This window comes from Carcharodon carcharias, chromosome 5 (assembly GCF_017639515.1).
Source record: "Carcharodon carcharias isolate sCarCar2 chromosome 5, sCarCar2.pri, whole genome shotgun sequence".
Classification (NCBI taxonomy): domain Eukaryota; kingdom Metazoa; phylum Chordata; class Chondrichthyes; order Lamniformes; family Lamnidae; genus Carcharodon; species Carcharodon carcharias.
Window position 1 is genome coordinate 140,131,985 of NC_054471.1, and position 21,136 is coordinate 140,153,120.

General features: G+C 44.8%; 1 protein-coding gene across 2 annotated transcripts in view; it reads left to right on the top strand.

The window, feature by feature from the left end:
• Positions 1–21,136, top strand: part of scara5 (scavenger receptor class A, member 5 (putative)) — a 146,922-nt gene that overhangs the window by 1,146 nt on the left and 124,640 nt on the right. For both annotated transcript variants that reach the window (XM_041188055.1, XM_041188056.1), the window contains exon 2: positions 12,487–12,629. In XM_041188055.1, coding sequence (XP_041043989.1) covers positions 12,512–12,629 — 118 coding nt within the window. In that variant the 5' untranslated portion in view covers positions 12,487–12,511. The remainder of the gene's footprint in view (positions 1–12,486; positions 12,630–21,136) is intronic.

The following is a 21,136-nucleotide window of genomic DNA, read 5'->3' on the forward strand; positions in this document are numbered from 1 at the left end:
CTGGTGATGGTACAAGTCTAAAGGTGCCGATATTGGGCAAAATTAGAGAAATAAAAGATGTGTCCTATGGATGTGCCCCATGGAGGTTGTAGGATAATAGAGGGAGAGGGTCAGATGGAAAATCTGGCAAAGTGAAGAAGATTCCCATGGTTCAGGAATGTGGTGTAAGAAAGGCAGGACTGCCACTCTCTATCTCTGTAACTTCTTCCAGCTCTCTATGATTTCCATATTCCTCCAGCTCTAGCCTCTTGTCCACCTCTAATTTTCAGCACTCCACTAATGCTGGCCGTGGCTTCAGCTGTCTAAGCCCTTAATTTGGAACTCCCTTCTCCCTAAAACTCTTCATCTTTCTGACTGTCTCTTGCTTTAAGTTATTCCTTTAACACTTACCTCTTTGACCAAGCTTTTGGTTACCTGCATTAATATTGCTTTAGGCTTGGTGTCAAGTTTTGACTGATAATGCTCCTGTGAAGCACAATGGAAGGATTTTACTACACTATAGCTATACACCTGCAAGTTGTTGAAGCTGGCTGTATACCAACAGGGGAGCATTATCCTAAGCACCAGCCTATAATATCATAGAATCACAGAATGGTTACCTTAGAGCACAAAAGGAGGCCATTCGGGCTGTTATATCCACACGGACTCTCTTAGTCCTACTCTCCAGCCTTTTCCCTGTAGCCTTGCAAAATTTTTCTCTTCGGGTAATTATCCAGTTCCCTTTGAAAACCACAATTAATTCTCCCACCGCCACATTCTCAGGTTGTACATTCCAGATCCTACTCAATTGCTTTGTAAAAAAAGTTATCCCTCATGTCGCCGGCATTAAAAAGTTATTGAATGTAACTGAATAATGGTCGAGAAAATATTCCTTTGGTCAAACGTTACACATGCACAGTTTCCTTTTAATCATTGAACTGCATGAAACATAAAGCTATAAATATATTAAGCTTGGAATATCCTAATGAATGTGGAGGCTCTTCCATTGGGACTTATTTTTTAAGTGGGGCAGGGGGGTGGGAGTGGCTTTAGGAACCAAGAAGAAGTGGTATTTCTGAGCCAGTGTCCAAAATCCAATCATAATCCCATCCTTAAATGCATAAAATCTTCAAACTATTAGGGAACACAGATGCTATTCTCTCACTGTGTTGCTTGGGAAAGAGATAACATCCCATCCACCATCAAAATTGGCAAGGAAACATTTGATTGTCAAAAATAATGTACTCAGATCTCTAGACTGCCAAGATTAACAGCTATATGTTTTCACAAATAAAAGGGAAATCATCTTTATCATAACAACTGCATGATTACCAGGACATTGGAAAACCCAAGGCAGGATTTGGAGAGGGGTTGTTTCTGCCTTAGTAAGAGGCAGTGTTCCTCTGCACTGTCCATGGCTGTGGTGTAAGCCTGCTTTATTTATTCTTTCATGGGTGTGGACAGTGTTGCCGAGGCCAGCATTTGTTGCCCATTCCTAGGGCAGAATCCTTACCTCGATGGGTTGAACCCCGTCACCGAAATGGGGCCCGCTGCCATTTTGAGTGGGAGGGCCAATTAAGGCCCTGGAATCCCCATCTGTCAAAGTGCACACTGTTCCCTGAGGCAAAGTCCTGTCTCAGGGAGATTCGAGAGAGGTAAGTAAACTCTAAAGATAGATAAATATTAAAATTATTAACATGTCCCCCTCATGTGACAATGCCACACGAGATGGGACGTTAATAATAAACACATAAAATTTATTAAATTTTTAAAAAAAACAGACATGAAACTTCATCCCGCCAGTGGATGAAGTTTCATTAATAATCTGCAGCCTGCTGGGTCTCCTGGCCTGTCCGTCAGCCTTAAGCTTGGCCGGGCAGGGTGTTTAATAAGGTTAATTAGCCTGTCAATGGCCTTAATTGGCCATTGACAGGTCAGTGGGCGGACAGCCGATTTCGCTGTTCGCCTGCCTTCGTGAATATTTAAAGGGACCGGGATGACGTCAGGGGTTCCTCGTGATGTCATCCCACGTCATTTTCCCCTCGGCGAGTGGGTCCCGTCCCCAAATCGTCAACGGGAAAATCCTGGCCCTAATTGCCCTTGAGAAAGTGGTGGCAAGCTGCCTGAAGTGCTGCAGTCCATGTGGTGTAAGCACACCCACAGTGCTGTTACAAAGGAATTTACTTTCACACATATCTAATTTTTATGCCACTTACATAACAGCTTCAAAATTATAAATAATAGCAAGCTGAAATCCTCAATAAAAGCTTTCCATTGAAGGGGCACTGCTGTTATTTAGAGGAGTATTTGCAATGAACTGTTTTATTTTGACTAGTCAAGTGCAGTTTATAGTAAAACTGTTACATGTTAGCGGCTAAGGTAAAGATTGCCATGAAGCAGATGTTCTCCGTTGCAGTGCACACTTCACCCCAATGGCTGACATGAAAGTTTTACCCTCGTGTAATTTTACAAATGATTTTTATTTTAACTGACAGAATGTATTTTTTCTTTTATTTAAACATGTGCCGTCGCATAATGGCACCATCACATAAACTTATGTGGGCAAATACAGCAAATATCTTTTATTTAAAAATTCTTATGCTCTAGCGCAAAGCAATTTAAACATTATTATCTTTTTCTTATTTGCTAATTGATTTACTGTTCCTCTGCAGAGTTCCAATTTGTTAACAGCAATAGGAACATGGCAGTCATTCAGCCCATCAATCCTGCTCTGCCATCTAATACAATCATAGCTGAACATCCACTTCATTGCTTTTTTCCAAACTATCTCCATATCTCTTCACATCATTGGTATTAGAAATCTGTCAATCTCTACTTTAAACATACTCAATGACTGAACTTCTGTCTTTAAAGGGATGAAATTGCAATGGTACTTCTAAGGGCAGTATTTCCCATGCCAGCTGGCGGCGGGCATGATAGGTTGCGTGAGCGGATAACATGGCGCAATCTGTTTCACAACGGCGGGAAGGCAGCTCGCGGTTGTCCAGTCAGCCCGCCAATGTCGGGCCGCGTTTCCCATCATCGGTCATCGGGAACCTCATTGTAACACACCCGCATACCATTATCAGGCCAGGCTTTTGCACCCTCACTGGATCGTCCGTCCATGTTGACGGGAAAGCACGCTGATGTGTTTCACAACAGCGCAGAGGCGACGTGCACTTGGCGGCCTTCACTTTGGGTGAACTGGAGGTGAGTGAACAATATCGTTCTGCATTGCTCGCCAGGGTCACCTGTTGCTTTTCAGGCTTCAGGGGCACCGGCGGGTGTTCGGGGTTAAGTGCCACCCTGCCTCGGAGGTGACCTTTGAGGGTGAGAGGCAGAGGGGGCAAGTGCTGCTCTGCCTCGGAGGTGACTTTTAAGGGAGGGGGAGCGGGGGGCAATTGCAACCTTGCGTTGAGATGACTTGTGGGGGGGTGGGGCTGGGGGGTAAGTGCAGCCTTGCCATTGGGGTGACTGGTGCCTGGGGAGGCAGTGGGGGTGGTGGTCAAGGGCAGCCCTGCTGTTGAATATAGTGCACAAGCATTCAGGGTGGGGGGTAGGGTGGAAGAGGGAAGTGGCCACAAATTCGGGAAACCTGTATGAAGTGACCATTCCTGGGCAACTGAGACAGTTCAGGTGCAGCCACATTGATATGATTGGAGTCGGGCTTCTACCTTATCTGCGCGCTCAAGCAACGCAGAGGCATCAAAGTGCCACCTGGTGCTCCAAAGCTGCCCCCCCACCCCCACCCCCACCCCCGGTACAGACTACAAATTCATGATCACTTTAGTGGACTGCAGAACAATTGGACTGCACACATTGTACAATCTCCTCACTAAAGCTGGCCATGAAGCAGTCACTGCTGGAGATGCTCACAGCCCCCTACAATGTCAGTACCCTGGTTTGGACCAGTCTCTCCCATGGTTCAAGCTAACAGGGCAGCCATACAGTCCACTAATCTCTGGCCACCCAAGTGGTGGCCTCTCCGGGAGGCGTTAAGGGGTCGTCACACTTAACCAGGACAGATTCTTAGTACACTCAGGCTAACCATGTGACTCTCTCTCTTTCATCCTGCAGGAGGAGTACATCAGGATCATGGAGCCTGGTGAACTAGCTGTATGCCTGATGGCCTACAGAACAAAAAGACAATGGAGGACAGAGCCACTGAGGCTCCTGGTTGTGCAAAGGCAGGACCAGCAACCTCATGAATAAGGGGTGGTTGGAGCTCCCTCACATGCTGCCCAAGAGCCACAGTGAGCCTTCGCTGGTCAGCACCTAGCGACACCCAGATCTATAGATGACATCTTTCATTCCTGCAGATGACCAAGAGCCTGTCCAGAGGCTCGTCATCTGACTCGGACTCAGCAACGTTCTGGCCTCCAGCAGTCCTCCGAGTGCCAGACACCTGGGAAGTCAGTTTAAACTGACTTCAGAAGACAGTTTAAAACAGCAAGAGGAGAGCCGGGGTTTTCATAGTTTAAAACAGCAAGAGGAGAGCTGGGAGTTTCACAGTTTAAAACAGCGAAAGAAGAGCAGAGATTTCACAATTTAAAACAGTGAGAGGAGAGCTGGGAGCACACGCAGAGCAGGCCTGTGAGAAGGGCAGTGGTGGCGGGAGATAAAAACCAGCAGCAGACAGCCCCTTCAACCTGTTTCTACCTGTCAGAGCCAGTGTGTGACATCACAGGAAAACAGGTAGGTGATTGGTGGGTATCTCTTCTGTGTCTCTTTTGATTGGCCAAGTGGTTTAAATCAGGAGACGTCATTACAGCTGAAGAGTACAGTGAAGAAATTCACTTTTAAAATAGTTAACATCCAAATTAATTAATTAAATATAATAGAAATGGCTGGGCAGGTGATGTGTTACAGCTGTAGTATGTGGGAACTGGGAGGCGCCGGTGCGATCCATGGTGACCACATCTGCAGCAAGTGTTGGCTGCTCAAGGAACTTCGGCTCAAAGTTGGTGAGCTGGAATCCGAGCTGTGGACACTGTGACACATCAGAGAGGGGGAGAGTTGCCTGGATATTTTGTTTCAGGAGGCAGTCACACCCCTTAGATTAATTACATCAAATTTTGTCCATGGTCAGGGACAGGAGGATGTGATGGCGAGTGAGGCAGGTATGGGGATCCAGAATTTAGCTTTGGAGGAGCCTCAGCCAGCGCCCTCGTCCAATAGTATGAAGTTGTTGCTCCTGGTGTGGACGAGGGCACAGATTGCAGGAAGGATAAGCGAACTGGCCACAGAACCATGGTATGGGGTACCATTCAAGTGAGGGGAGAAAAAAGAAATGTATTAGTAATAGGGGATAGCATGGTTAGGGGAATAAATACTAGTCTCTGCAGCAAAAACAGAGAATCCCAAAGGCTGTATTACCTACCTGGTGTCAAGGTTAAGGACATCTCTTCTGGGCTGGAGAGGAACTTGGAGTGGGAGGGGAAGGATCCAGTTGTTGTGGTCCACGTAGGTACCAACAACATAGGTAGGACTAGGAAAGAGGTTCTGCTGAGGGACTACAAGCAGCTCAGGGCTAAATTAAAAAGCAGAACCACAGGATTGCTACCTGAGGCACGTGCAAATTTGCATAGGGTAGATAAGATTAGAGAGGTAAATACGTGGCTCAAAGATTGGTGTGGGAGAAATAGGTTCCGATTCATGGCACCAGTACTGGGGGAGGAGAGAGCTGTTCCATTGGGACAGGCTTCATTTGAACCATGCTGGGGCCAGTGTCCTAGCGCATTGTATAACTAGGTTGTAGTTAAGGCTTTAGCTTAATTAGTGGGGAGCGGGGGGATGGCGGAGGGGGGGTGGGGGTGGGGGTCAGGGGAGAGGGTTCAATTGAGGAGAAGTTTAGAGGATCAAAAAGAAATGAGAGAGCAGAGGTGCAGGGTAATGAAGAGGCAAACAATTATCAAAGTATGACAGGAAGGGCAAGAAAATATAAGCAGAAAAGTGCAGCAGAAATTAGAAACAGAATGAGTAATAATGGTAAAAAGTCAAAGCTTAAGGCTGTTTATCTGAATGCATGCAGAGTTTGTAACAAGATAAACGAGCTGACGGCACAAATAGAAATAAATGAATGTGACTTGATAGCTATTACAGAGATGTGGTTACAGGGTGACCAAGACTGAGAACTCAATATTCAAGGGCATTCAATATTCCAGAAAAATAGGCAAAAAGGAAAAGGAGGTGGGGTAGCTTTGCTAACAAAGGAAGGTATCATTGTGGTGGTGAGTCGTGATATAGGTGCAATAGATCGTGATGTGGAATCAGTTTGGGTGGAAATAAGGAACAGCAAGGGGAAGATGTCACAGGTGGGATTCATCTATATAAGCCCCCACAGAGTTGCCTCACTGTAGGACAAAGTATAAATTGGGAAATAATGGAGGCAAGTAAGAAGGGTACTACATTTACCATGGGTGATTTTAATCTGCATATTGACTGGAAAGATTGGCAGGGGCAACATAGAAGACAAATTTGCAGGGTGCAACAGGGATTGTTTCTTAGAGCAATACGTTGCAGAACCTACCTGGGAGCAGGCTATTTTAGACCTAGTAATGTGTAATGAGGTAGGATTAATAAGAGATCTCGTAGTTAAGAATCCTCTAGGGGATAGCAATCACAACATGGTAGAATTTCAAATTCAGTTTGAGGGCGAGCAACTCAGATCTCAAACCAGTGTCCTCAACTTAAATAAAGGCAATTACAGAGGTTTGAAGAAAGAATTGTCTAAAGCGGGCTGGGAAAATAGACTAAGGGGAAGGTCAGTGGATGGGCAGTGGAAGACATTTAAGCAGATATTTCATAATGCTCAGCAAAAATTTATCCCGGTCAAAAAGAAGGACTCGATGAGAAGGTTGAACCACCCATGGTTAACAAAGGAGGTCAAGGAGAGCATCCAGTCAAAATCTAAGGCACAAAAAGCAGCGAAAACTAGTGGTTGGCCAGAGGATTGGGAATTTTTTTAGGAACCAGCAGAATAAGGGGACACTCATTTAAAACGGAGATGCAAAGGAATTTCTTCTTTCAGAGGGCAGTGAATGCCTAGAATTGTCTACTTCAGAGAGTTGAGGAGGCTAGATCACTGAAAATGTTTAAAGAGGAAGTAGATAGATTTTTAAAATATCAGGGAGCTAAGAGCTATGAGGAGCTGGCACAAAAGAGCAGTTGAAGCCTGGGGCGGATCAGCCATGATCTTATTGAATGGTGGGGCAAGTTTTAGGGGCCAAATGGCCTACTCCTGCTCCTATTTCTTATGTTCTTTTGTAAGTCCCTGCCGCCACCTTCAGTGGGTCAGACAGTGTGATGTGCTCACCAGATTGTAATCTCGAGGCTACTCTAAAGCTAGGCCTCACTGAGGTGTGTGTCTCTGCGTTGGTGGAGGATATGGGTGAGTGCTGTGATGGGACTTCAGGGAGGGTACCTTCAGATTCCCCTTCAGAGGTTTCTTCGGGGCTTGATTGGAAGCCCTGGGTCATGGACTCTATCGGCTGTTTGGCAGATGTGCCTGCGAAAGCAAGGAGAGATAATTAGCACATGGCAGTGGCCTGTGAAAGAGGACACATCACTCATAGCATTGTTATCTGATGGATGTTGCAATGCTGGATCATCACTTGGTAGAGCACCACCAACTTCACTGTCAGCACAGGACCGGTCCAGATCATGGTCGGCCAGCTGGAGGGCTCTGTTTTCAAAGTCCGTGAAGACCTTGATTTCAGGCATTCCACCACTGATCTGTGACCTCTCTCCCTTGTTGTGTGCCAGCTTGACCTGCATGAATACAGATGGGGAAAGTGTAAGCAGGATGCCTGGCAGGCCGATGATAAGTATGCCTGTGTGGGTGGCGAGTGGTCCCATGGATGGGATGAGGACAATGAAAGTGAGTGTGAGAGAGTAAATGGTGATGTCCATTGAACTGGCAGTGAGTGAGAGCCCTGTGGATGTGTGCTGGGTTTGTGAGTATGTGCGTTGAGAGTGATGAAAAGAGTGACTTAACCTTGCGGAACGGAGGAGGTTATTAATCCTTTTGCGGCACTGGGTGGCTGTCCTCTTCTGAAGGATGTTGGCGCTGACCACTGCTGCTACTGCCTCCTAAGCTGGATTGTTCACATTGCTGCCCATTCTGCGGCCACAGCGGAAGTATAGGACATCCCGGCCGGCCTCCATGGCATCCAAAAGTCACTCAAGAGACCCGTCATTAAACCTGGGGTCTGCAGTCTTTTTCAATTTCAGGGCCACATCTTCCATGCAGCAGTGGTGAGCTGGAAGCACTGAGGTGTGTGTTTGCAGCTGGACTTTAAACATGGCGCTCAGCATGATGTAGCGACGGGGTGAGGGTGAGCAGGCGAATGAGAGCCCACCACCATGGAAGCGACATATTTCCTGGGAGTGCATAAATAGTGAGGCGGGTTCGGGACAATTTGGCATGAAAACCCGCCATCACAGCCAGCGGGTAAAATGTTGTTTTACCCACCCGCTACCGCACTTGGTGCAAATTCCATGCTAAGGAATGAGAAAACCTTTACCCATGCTGAGCACTGTAGACAGGTTCTGCCTCCATTCATGTGGAACTCAACTTGTTCGTGTATTGAGACAGATTTTTCTGCTAAACAATGATCCATGAGAAGAGAGTGCACAACAAAGCTCTCCCCAACAAATAAGTTATATTTTTGCAATTCTACATTTTAAATAAACACTAAAACCTTTTAACATGTTTTGCAAACAGATGTGATATCAGAAAATCATGGTTGCAAAAGTTGATAGTCCTGAAAACAGGCACGGGATCACAATACACAATTAAACCAGGCCCATTGCTTCCACTGCAGACAAACTTAGTGCTGGTTTACATGATTGTAATGTGGAATCAGTGCCAAGTGCTAAACATGAGTGACTGCACACCTGAGCAGACAGAACAAAATTGTGAGGCCAGACTGAGGTCAAGCTAGTCCACAGTACTTAAAGCCAGCCTACACCTCTTAAGGGGGAGCTGAATTTTGTCTGGACACAACCCCTTACCCATCCTGCACTATTTATGCACTCCCAGGAAATATGTCTCCTCCATGGTGGTGGGCTCTCATTCGCCCGCTCGCCATCATCCCGCCGTTACATCATGCTGAGCGCCATGTTTAAAGTCCAGCTGCAAACACACAAAATTGGCCTACATCTAACTCCATAACATTGTCCTTGCCTATCCCTATTACAAGGTATCTGCAGTGAAAACCTTAATTCATTCCCTAGAAAACTCCAGAGTTGAATTTTTCAATCACTTGGTTATAGGCTCCCATTCTCTGTAAAACCATATTATCCACAACTCTACTGCCCTTCTCCTATCTCTCACCAAGCTCCACTCACTCAATATGTGCAATCGGGGAGGGTTTAAACTAGAATGGCAGGGGGGTGGGAACCAGAACAGGGAAACAGATGAGGGGGAAGCAAATTAGAAACAAAAGACAGGAAAATAAGAAGCAAAAGTGGAAGGCAGAAAAAACAAGGATGAGAAACAAATGGGGTCATAGCGCAAAATAAAGCTAAGATGACTAAGAAGGTTAAAAAGACAAGTCTAATGGCATTGTATCAAAACTTGGAGCATTCACAATAAAGTAGATGAATTAACAGCGCAAATAGATATAAACGGTTATGATATAGTTGCAATTATGGAGACATGGCTGCAGGATGACCAACGATGGGAACTGAACATCCAGAAGTATTCAATATTTAGGCAGGACAGAAACTAGGGTCCTGAATCTAAATAAAGGGAATTACAAGGGTATGTGAGTTGGCAATGATGGATTGGAGAACCTTACTTAAGGGGTTGGTAGTGGAAAGCCAATGGCTAATATTTAAGGAATGTATGCATGAATTACAACAATTATTCATTCCTGTCTGGTGCAAAAATAAAACAGGGAAGGTGGCTCAACCATGGCTTACAAAAGAAAATAGGGATAGTATTAGATTCAAAGAGGAGACGTATACAGTTGCCAGAAAAAGCAACAAGTCTGAGGATTGGTAGCACTTTAGAATTTAGCAAAAGTAGACAAAAAGATTGATCAAGAAGGGGAAAATGGAGTATGAAAGTAAACTTGGAAGGAACATAAAAACTGACCATAAAAGCTTCTATAAATATATGAAGAGAAAAAGATTAGCAAAGACAAACATAGGTCCCTTACAGTTGGAAATAGGGGAAATTGTAACAGGGGAACAAAGAAATGGCAGAAGAATTGAACACATATTTTGGTTCTGTCTTCACAAAAGAGGACACAAATAATTTGCCAGAAATGTTAGGGAACCAAGGGTTTAGTGGGAGGGAGGAATTGAAGAAAATCAGTATTAATTTTTAAAAATGGTACTAGAGAAATTAATGGGGTTAATGGCTGAAAAATCCCCAGGGCCTTATAATCTACATCCTGGAGTACTAAAGGAAGTGGCCCTGGAAATATTGGATGCATTGGTGGTCATCTTCCAAAATTCTACAGATTCTAGAGCAGTTCCTACAGATTGGACAGGGTGACAAATGTAACCCCACTATTTAAAAAAGGGAGGAGAGAAAAAAGAGAATTACAGACCAGTTAGCCTAACATCAGTAATGGGGAAAATGCTAGTCTATTATACAAGATGTGGTGACAGAACACATGGAAAGCATTAACGGGATTAGGCAAAGTCAGCATGGGTTTATGAAAGGGAAATCATGCTTAACTAATCTACTGGAGTTTTCTGAGGATATAACTAGTAGAACAGATAAGGGAGAACTAGTGGATGTGGTGTAGTTGTATTTTAAGAAGACTTTTGATAAGATCCCACACAAGAGGCAAGTGGGCAAAATTAAAGCACATGGGATTGGGGGTAATATACTGGCATGGATTCAGAATTGGTTGACAGACTGGAAACAGAGAGTGGGAATGAATGGCTCTTTTTCTGAGTGGTAGGCAGTGACTAGTGGTGTACCGCAGAGAGCAGTGCTTGGGCCCCAGCTATTCACAATATATATAAATGACTTGGATGAGGAAACCAAATGCAATATTTCCAAGTTTGCTGACGACACAAAACTGGGCAGGGTTGTGAGTTGTGAGGCAGATGCAAGGAGGCTTCAGGGTGATTTGGACAAGTTGTGTGTATGGGCAAACACTTGGCAGATGCAGTATAACATGGATAAATATGAAGTTATACACTTCGATGTGAAAAACAGAAATGCAGAGTATTATTTAGATGGTGATATATTGGGGAATGTGGATGTACAAAGGGATCTGGTGTCCTTCTACACCAGTCAAAGAAAGTAAATAGGCAGGTGCAGCAAGCAATTAGGAAGACAAATGGTATGTTGGCCTTCACTACGAGAAGATTTGAGTTCAGAAGTAGGGATGTATTACAGCAGTTATACAGGGCCTTGGTGAGACCACACCTGGATTATTGCATGCAGTTTTGTTCTCTCTACCTAAGAAAGGATATACTTGCCATAGAGGGAGTGCAGGAAAGGCTCACTAGGCCGACACTGGGGATGGCAGGACTCTCATATGAGGAGAGATTGGTTTTATTCTGGCCCTTCATTCGCTAGAGTTTAGAAGAATGAGAGGGGATCTGACTGAAACCCCAAAAATCCTAACAGGGCTAGACAGACTGGATGCAGGGAGGATATTTCCCCTGGTTGAGGAGTCTAGTACTAGGGGCCACAGTCTCAGGATACGGGACAGGTTTCTTCACTCAGAGGGCGGTCAACCTATGCAATTCTCTACCACAGAAGGCTGTGGAAGTCGGGTCACTGAGTATATTCAAGAAAGAAATTGATAACTTTTTGGATATTAGGGGCATCAAGGGGTTTAGCAAGAAAGTGGGAATATGGTTTTGACATAGAGGATCAGCCATGATCATATTGAATGGTGGAGCAGGCTCGAATGGCCTATTCCTGCTCCTAGTTTCTATGTTTCTCATATCTCTGTCCTCGCTGATCTGCCCTGACACTGAATCCCCCAACATATTAAATCTAAAATTCTCATCTTCATGTTTAAATCCCTTCATGGCCTTGGTCCTCTTTATACCTCTAACTTCTTGAAGCCTGATGAGCGTATCTTCTCTTGAAACCTCTATTCCTCTGACTCTGGCCTCTTGTGCATCCTCTCACCTCTCCCTTTACCTCACAATTGGCAGCTACAGTTTGGAATTCCCTCCTTAAGCCCTTGGGCCACTCCTTTACCCTATTCTTTCAAATTCATTTCTTCATCCAAGTTTTTAGTCATCCCTCCTAACTTTTCCACCTTATTTTTAAGCACACATCTAAAAATGCTGTTGGATGTTTCTTCTCTGCATTTAATTTGTAATATGAAGGCTGCACATGCAAGTAAAGGGATGGAACTTTTCCCTTATGCAAGACTAAGAAAGTGTAGTGACCGCATGAACGGAATCTGGCTAATTGAAATTGTTTATTATTAAATTAAGACAGCTAAAAGATTACTGATTTAGTATCTGAGGCAAAATCTTTATTCCTACAACTCAGTAATTGAGTTATGCATTTCTCAGGTGAAGTCTTCAGCACTCAGAATAAATGGAGAACAAAGATCTGCCTCTCATCCCAAATGAGTTTCAGGAGAATGGGTCAATGTGTGAAGAATCACTTGAGTTTGACGGAAGGAATCTCTCAAAGCTGAACCTCTGTGAAGAAAGTATGTATATTTCCTTATGAAGAGAATTGGAAATTTATAACAAAAGATCATTATTTTCATAGCAAGATTAATGATTTTCCATTCTCTACTATTTCCTTTTATTCTAATTATTGTTTGACGATTACAACTTTGAAGCCCAAAGTGATTTCCATAAATATGGTTGGTTGAAAGATTTCCCCAAGTTCACCATTTTCTGAACCTTCAGTGCTGCTTTAGAACCTTACTATCCTCTTACTAATGAACAAAGCTTCAGTGTATCCCTTCAGTTACATTGTTCCTAATGAGGCTGCCGTTTTTTAAAAATCCGTTCACTGGATGTGGATATCACTGGCAAGACCAGTATTTGTTGCATTTTTGCCTATCCCTGTAGCCACTTAAGCAGGCAGTTAAGAGACAACTACGTTGGTGTGGAACTAGCTGTTCCTAATGGTCTCATTTGCATAGGTTATTGTGAGAGCCAGTGATGCAGCAGTTGTGACTTTTCCTGGAGTTGCACTATAATACACTGTGGTAACTGAAGGTATAGCCTCTCCTGCTGTCCATTGGGGTCACATGATGTTCTTGGAGGTTCTGACCAATGAGCCCTAAGCATGGACAATCCAGGGGGGGGTGGAGGGTTGGGGCTTCCTGATGAGCGTCCTGATTGAGCATGTAGCACCTGAAAAGCTCACTGTAATAATGTTTATATGTTTCTTGCTGAAACCTGTCCACTCTGTCAAATTATTACAGGGTAGTTGAGTTTAACATAGGCAACAGCTATCAGAAACCGTGACGTTTCTGTCCTGGAAGAGTTTAAAGCTTTCAAGTAGAGATTTCTGCAACTACCAAGCATTGTTCCTCTCATCTGTTTCTTTCCTGCCTGTTGCTGGAAATCATGGGTTGAACTGTATTTTTAAAGGCTGCAGAGGTTTCCAGGTAGTTATATTTGGGTTTTACTCCAATGGCTGCATCAATGGGAATGCAAATGACCAGGCCCAGGAAATCCACCTGTCACTCCCTCTGCAGGCTATAAGATGGTGATTTTTTTTAAATGATGCAACTGTGACATAACTTAATTTGACGAAATTCTGGGCTTTCACCACAAAAACAACACACACTAGTTATTGCAAGGAAAGCACCGTTTGAAGGTACTGTTAGGAGTCAGAATTATGACATGTATTCCTTTTCTGTTTGTAATTCAGTGAGAGCAGACTGCTGACACTGCAGTCTCCATGAGCAAGACAGCAACTCATAGCACTCTGCATCATTTCTCCAAATTTAGCATGCACCAATAGTAGCCTAGAGAATATAAATGGTGATCTTGAGTAGATAGCACTGGATAAGTCAGGGTGCACACACGTGCAGAAGCCAGCAGTCATGGGAACAGCAGAGACTTGCTGCCAGAGAGTCAACTCAGGTCCTTCTTTAGTGCTTCTAGATTCTGAATGCACAGCACCTTCTTTTAAAAGAACGTTGTTTTCTGAGCAGAATTATAAACAGGAGCCATTTGAATCTGCATGAGAAATTTTGTAAAGTGTGGCATAATTAGGAAATAAGATGCCAGCCACATCTGTGCAGGCATTGATGTCCACACTTGTCTACATAGAGCATGTGACAACCCCAAAGCATCTGCAGTGGAGCCCTCACTGACACATTCAATAAATACAGTCAGAGTGCCTGACTGTTCACATGGTTATAGATTTCTTGTTTCCAGTGTATAAGAGATCCCTTTTAGCAGCTTCAGTGTGCTGGGGGAATCTGATGAAGACAGGTTTCGAGCAAAGATCAACAAACCTCATTGGCAGGGACCAGCTCATTGCTGCCTCCTCTCTCACAGATCAGGCAAAATACTGAAGGAATGTCCAACTGCAGGAGTATGACTGGAGCAGTCATAAATGAAACTGTGGTCTCTCAGAACAACACTGTGTACACTGCACATATGGTTCCTGTGCGAATGACAGTTATTGTGCTAAAGGACAAGTGTGCTTTGTTGAATCAGTTGCAGGGTCAGCTTAACAATGAACAGATAAAAGGTACAGGGACCCACAACTCCAACTGCCTCACAATGAACCAGCATACTTCAAATTTCCATTAGAGATGCTGCATCTTAAGTTCAGATGATGCACACAAAGGGCTTAATTTTGTGGAGCCCACTGCAAGATGGTGGGTGGGCATTGAGAATTACATGGAAGGTTGCACATCAGACTTCTAGCAGCACTAAAACAGTGTCCTGGAAATCCAGAGTACTAGGTTGATCTTGGAGACATTATCTCTGTGTAAAAGCTTGCTGAGCTCACACTCTGAGGAGTGAAGCCTTGGGCAAGAAACTCAGAAGCCAAAAGTACCGGGCCCAAAATTTAAAGGGGCAGCACACAACTGAGGTGCAGAGGAGCCACCCCTTTAATAGGCATCACAGATCTGAGTCCAGAAGGGGAGAACATTTAGGATGCTGCCAACAAGGAAAGAGGGGGGTTGCTGTAGCATAAAGGGTTAATATTAAATATGTAAATACAGAGTCTATATCATCAGTAATGTAAGATCACATGACAACAGTATGGAGAGAGATAGAACTATATGGAGCCTTGTGCTGAGTTTGTATTTACATAGTTAGTATAATGTTCAATAAAAGGTAAAAGTTTACCAACAGTCAAGCCTCAAGCCTTATCTATAAATCCAGATTCATGACTACCACATCTAAGACCCACAACAATAATAACAGAATAGTGGCAGTATGAGAATCATCCATCCTGCCCTTCAAGCACTGGAGGGGGCACACTGGCTTTACTGAGGAGTCTCAGCCCTCAGCTTTTTGTTTATTCATTCATGGGACATGGGTGTCACTGTAGGCTGACACTTGGTGCCCAACCCTAATTGTTCTTGAGAAGGTGGCAGTGAGCTGCCTTCTTGAACTGCTGCAGTCCATGTGGTGTAGGTACACCTGCAGTGCTGTTAGGGAGGGAGTTCCTGGATTTTGATCCAGTGGCAGTGAAGGAATGGCGATATAGTTCCAAGTCAGGATGGTGTGTGGCTTCTAGGGGAGTTTCCAGGTTGTGGTGTTCCCATACATTTGTCTCCCTTGTCCTTCTAGATGGCAGGGGTCTTGGGTTTGAATGGTGCTGTTGAAGGAGCCAGTGTAAGTTGCTTCAGTGCATCTTGTAGATGGTACAAACTTCTGCCATTGTGCATCGTTGGTGCAGGGAGTGAATGTTGAAGGCAGCAGATGGGGTGCCAATGTTGCTTTGTCCTGGATGGTGTCGTACTTCCGCAGTGTTGGTGGGGCTGCACTCATCCAAGCGAGTGCAGAGTATTCCATCACATTCCTGACTTGTGCCTTTAAATGGTGGACTGGCTTTGGGAGTCAGGAAGTGAGTTACACACTGCAGAATTCTTAGTCTCCGGCCCGCTCTTGTAACCACAATATTTATATGGCTAACTCATTTAATTTTCTGGTCAATGGTAATCCCAAAGATGTTGATAGTGGGGGATTCAGTGATGGCAATGCCATTGAATGTCATGGGGAGATGGTTAGATTCTCTCTTGTTGGAGATGGTCAATGCCTGGCACTTCTGTAGCACAAATGTTACTTGCAACTTCTCAGCTCAAGCCTGGATATTCTCCAGGTCTTGCTGCACTTGGAGATGGACTGCTTCAGTATCTGAGGAGTTACGAATAGTGCTGAACATTGTGCAATCATCAGCAAACATCCCTACTTCTGACTTTATGATGGAAGGAAGGTCATTGATGAAGCAGCTGAAGATGGTTGGGCCATGAACACTACCCTGAGGAACACCTGCAGTGATGTCCTGGAGCTGAGATGACTGACCTCCACCAATCACAATGATCTTCCTTTGTGCTAGGTATGACTCCAACCAGTGGACAGTTTTCCCCTCGATTCCCAATGACTCTAGATTTGCTAGGGCTCCTTGACATGACATTTGGTCAAATGTTGCCTTGATTTCAAGAGCAGTCACTCCCACCTCACCTTGGGAGTTCAGCTCTTTTGTCCATGTTTGAATCAAGGCTGTAATGAGGTCAGGAGCTGAGTGGCCCTGGCGGAATCCAAACTGACATCAGTATACAGGTTATTGCGAAGCAAATGCCACTTGATAGCACTGTTGATGGCCACTTCCATTACTTTACTGATGATTGAGAGTAGGCTGATGGGGTGGTAATTGGCCAGGTTGGAATTGTCCTGCTTTTTGTTTACAGGACATAGCTGGACAATTTTCCACATAGCCGGGTGGATGCCAGTGTTGTAACTGTACTGGAACAGCTTGGCTAGGGGTCTGGAAAGTCCTGGAGCACATCTACAGTACTATTGCTGGAATATTGTCAGGGCCCATAGCGTTTGCATTATCCAGTGCCTTCAGCCGTTTCTTGGTATCACTTGGAGCGAATTGAATTGGCTGAAGACTGGCATCTGTGATGCTGGGAACCTCCAGGGGAGGCCGAGATGGATCATCCACTTGGCACTTCTGGCTGAGGGTTGTAGTCAATGCTTCAGCCTTATTTTTTACACTGGTGTGGTGGGCTCCTCTTTCATTGAGGATGGGGATATTTGTGGAGCCTCCTCCTCCAGTGAGTTGTTTAATTGTCCACCACCGTTCATGACTGGACTGCAGATCTTAGATCTGATCCGCTGGTAGTGAGATCGCTTAGCCCTGTCTATCACTTGCTGCTTATGCTGTTATACGCACATATATGTACACAATTAACCATGCCAGCCAGCATGAAACATGCACTGATAACCTCAGCACTGCCAGGGTGTGGGCGGGAGGAGTGCGAGCGCTGAAGTGTGCACATGCACGCGGGTACACTCAGTGAAAGCTTCCTGAAGGCATAGAGCGGCCTCAGTTTTATGTTTTTGGTTCAGGTTTGCTTTGTCAGGCGAACACTAGCTGCACCCTTGATATTAACACATTAGTTGGTGCTTGAAACAATATAGGCAGAGAGACCAATTAACTGAGCAAACACTGGTGGTTTATTAGAACTAAGAACAGAATACTAACACTATGTGTGTCTCTTCAATCACCTTCAGCTCTAGATTTAGTTATCCAAGAAACCCGCACTGTGTAGTGATTGGTCAATACAGTCACATAGTCAACTAACTACATTCTCTTAAAGGTACATAGCACTCCACTTTACCACATCCCTCCCGGTTACTTGAAAGTACAATTGACAAGCTTCACAACATCCCAATTATTTACATGAATAACTATTTAAAAGTCAGGTCTCTCAGGAGGCTTTCTCGGGCGTGTGTAGCGTTGTAGCTCAACGGCCTTGGCTGGTTTTTCTGAGACACCCTTCTCAGGGCTCAACTGTCCACCGGCCTCTTCGATGGACAAGACCCTCTAGAGTCCAACAGGCCCCACTGGTCCTTCCAAATCATGTGACATTTCTTCCACGTGCGATGCTGACTCAAACGCAAATGATGACTGCGTTCCTTCTTGAGGGTCTGTCTCTCTTCTCCAGAGATGATCCATGTGTCACCTAATTATTCAGCCATTTACTGACACGTTATAGGAGAGAGGCCCTGTCACAGCACTCACTTCGCCTAATAGCCAGTTAGGCCCATCTCCAAAATTCTTTGCGAGAACTATATATCCCACCGTGAAATTTCTTTCATGATTATGGCCATCATGTCCAGTCTTCTGGGTCTCTTGGCTTCTCTCCACCCTGCCCCCTAAATTCGGCCTGATAAGAGTTAGACAGGTACGGAGACATCTCTTCATTAGTAATTCAGCTGAGCCAATACCGATGGGTTGAGGGTTGTAAACCTGTGGAACTCCCTGCTGGTAAATGCAATCCCATTTTCTGACACGAGCACCTCTGATAACCCGTGCACTGCAAAACTCTGTTGCAAGGTCTATGGTAGCCACAGCCATGGGTAACCGGACTTCATAGACATCCATCCACTTGTAAAAGGAAAATTGTGCCCAAGAAGGACCCCATGTAGTCTATTTGGAGGGGCGCCCATGGCCGGCCCAGCCACTTGCAGGGCTGCAATGGACCTTGGGGGGGTTGGGTAGCTTTTGTACCTGCTGACATTGAAGACAACTTTTGACTAGGGTTTTGATGCCTGCATTCATCTCTGGCCACCACAAGTAGCTGTGCGCGAGCATCTTCATCTTACTAATGCCAGGGTGAGTGCTATGTAATTCAGCCAGTAATGGCCTTCACCCTCTTGGGGATACAATAACCCTTGCTCCCCAGAGTAATATGTGGTCCTGACAGGGGAGCTTATACCTGGGATTGAAATAGGGCTTCATGTCATCGCCTGACCATCCATTCAAGATCTGCTCCCAGACGGGAGATAGAAGTGGATCTCGGCTTGTCCATTCATGGATTTGTTTGGCCTGGACAATTTAGTGCTAAAACAAGCTCCTTTGGAATAGGAACCTTTATGTTGTTATCTGGCAGGGGGAGGCAGCTAAGCGCATCAGCATGCGCGATCTAGCTTCCCAATTGGTGAATAAAATCAGTGTATTCATAAACAGTCAATATCAGTGCCCACCTCTGGATGTAAGCAGATGCGATGGGGAGTATCGCCTTACCTTCTCCAAATAATCTCAGTGGTCAGATATAATACGAAAATGGTGACTGCAGAGGTATTGATGGAATTTCTGAACAGCAAACACAACAGAGAAGCCCTCCTTCTCAATTTGAAAATATTGTCGCGCTGCAGCATCGAGCATGCGAGATGAATAACCAATGGATCAATTGGAGCTATCCGATGTGAAAGTACAACCCCTACTCCATAAGGGGATGCATCACAAGTTCGAATCAATTCTTTCTTTGGGTTAAAGTGGACCAGTAGGGCCGATGATCTTAACAATTGCTTTACCTTCAGAAACACATCCTGGTGTGGAGCTTGCCAAATTTTAAAGTAACTTCTTTTCAGTTCTATACAATGAGAAATGAAGTCTGGTTCTTTTTTTTTTTATGGCCTTATTAACTTGTATTACTACTTTAAGTGCTCTCTGTATCTGTATCCCACCCACATCTCTGTGTTCCTCTAAGCAATTAGACCTTTGGGGTAAATTTTTATGACAGAGGCAGGAACCAGGACTCAGGCCTCTTTTTACGTCAAAAATCCACCTCTGGTGGGAGAGGGTTTAACTTTCAGATTTTCATGGTGCTGAGCTCTTAATTGATATGGAGACAGGATCTCTGTCCACATAGAGCCAGTGGGGGCAGGAATTGAGGTGGGTCAGATAAAGTGCGGAAATCATTTAGACATCCCACAGCATCCATCACTGAGATGTCAGAGAGGAGCCAGAGGTCTGCACTCGGGGCAGAGCGGAACCAATGCTGACCTGATTTAATTCTGGAAGCCATAAGAGAGAGGATGGAGGTCCTCTCCCCGAAGGGTAGCAAGGAGAGGGCACGTGGTTGCGCAGCATGGGTACCTCATTGTTCAGCATCATCTCCCTTGTCCCCAATTCCTACTTCTCTCTTACCTCCTGTTCCTCCATCAATGAGCTGTCTCATTCCAGGCCTTCACCATCCTCAAGGTCCACACCTCTGGAGGGCCATGTTATAGAGAGCTCAGCAGACCACCACAATGACCAAGACTCTTGCAGGAGGGTATTGGAGGACACCACTCAGCTGATCCAGGCACTGGAATCACACATTCTGAAGCCCAATGGCCTGCTTGATGGTTGTCCAGCAGAGCAAGCGGTATAGATTGAATCACCTCTGTGCCTCTCTCTGGGGCTCCTATAGAGGACTCTGTCGTAAGAATTTCCCTTGCCCCCTGGGATCCATCCATGCCCTTTGGAGGTTGGAGTGAAGATCTGAGGCAGCCTGGAATGGTGAAGAATAAAGGGATCATGGAGCTGCCAGAAAAGTGAGCACACACATGGAGGAAGCTCTTGTTGTGATCACACATCAGTTGGATGTTGAGGAAGTGGAAGCCCCTCCTCCTGAAGGGTCTCACTGGCTGGCCACTTGGTGCCTTGATGGCCAGATGGGTCCAATCAATGATGCCCTACACCTGGGAGAATCTAGCGATCAAGGTGAGACACAAAGCCCAATGTCCCTGCAAGGCTCTGTCTGTCAATAAAATGAATGTTCTGTCCAGCTCTGGCAAAGAGGGCATCTGTTGTTATTCTAAATAAGAATTAATCCAGGCTGGTCTTTTGGTTCAAGCTGGTTTATTTTCAAGACAGGTCTTCAGTGCTACTGACTTCCAAGTAGCTTCCACACAATGTTCCAACTGTATCGTTTTATTCTGGTTAGATGGGATAATCAATGTCCATCACCTGTTTAACTAGCAATTATCTTTAAACAAAGATGATTGCCATGCAGTGTGATTACCTATACATTGACAGATTCCCCTCTTTTCTTTTTAAATTAAAGCTTTGAAAAAAATTAAATAAGATTCTTTTATTTTTGAAACAAACAGAAGGAAATAATATGACGTATTTCCACGTCTATAGTTCCCGTATGTCCTTTACCAAAGATATATATAAACAATAAAACAAAAAAATTGTCTTTTTTCATTTCATCATAATAACATAAGACAC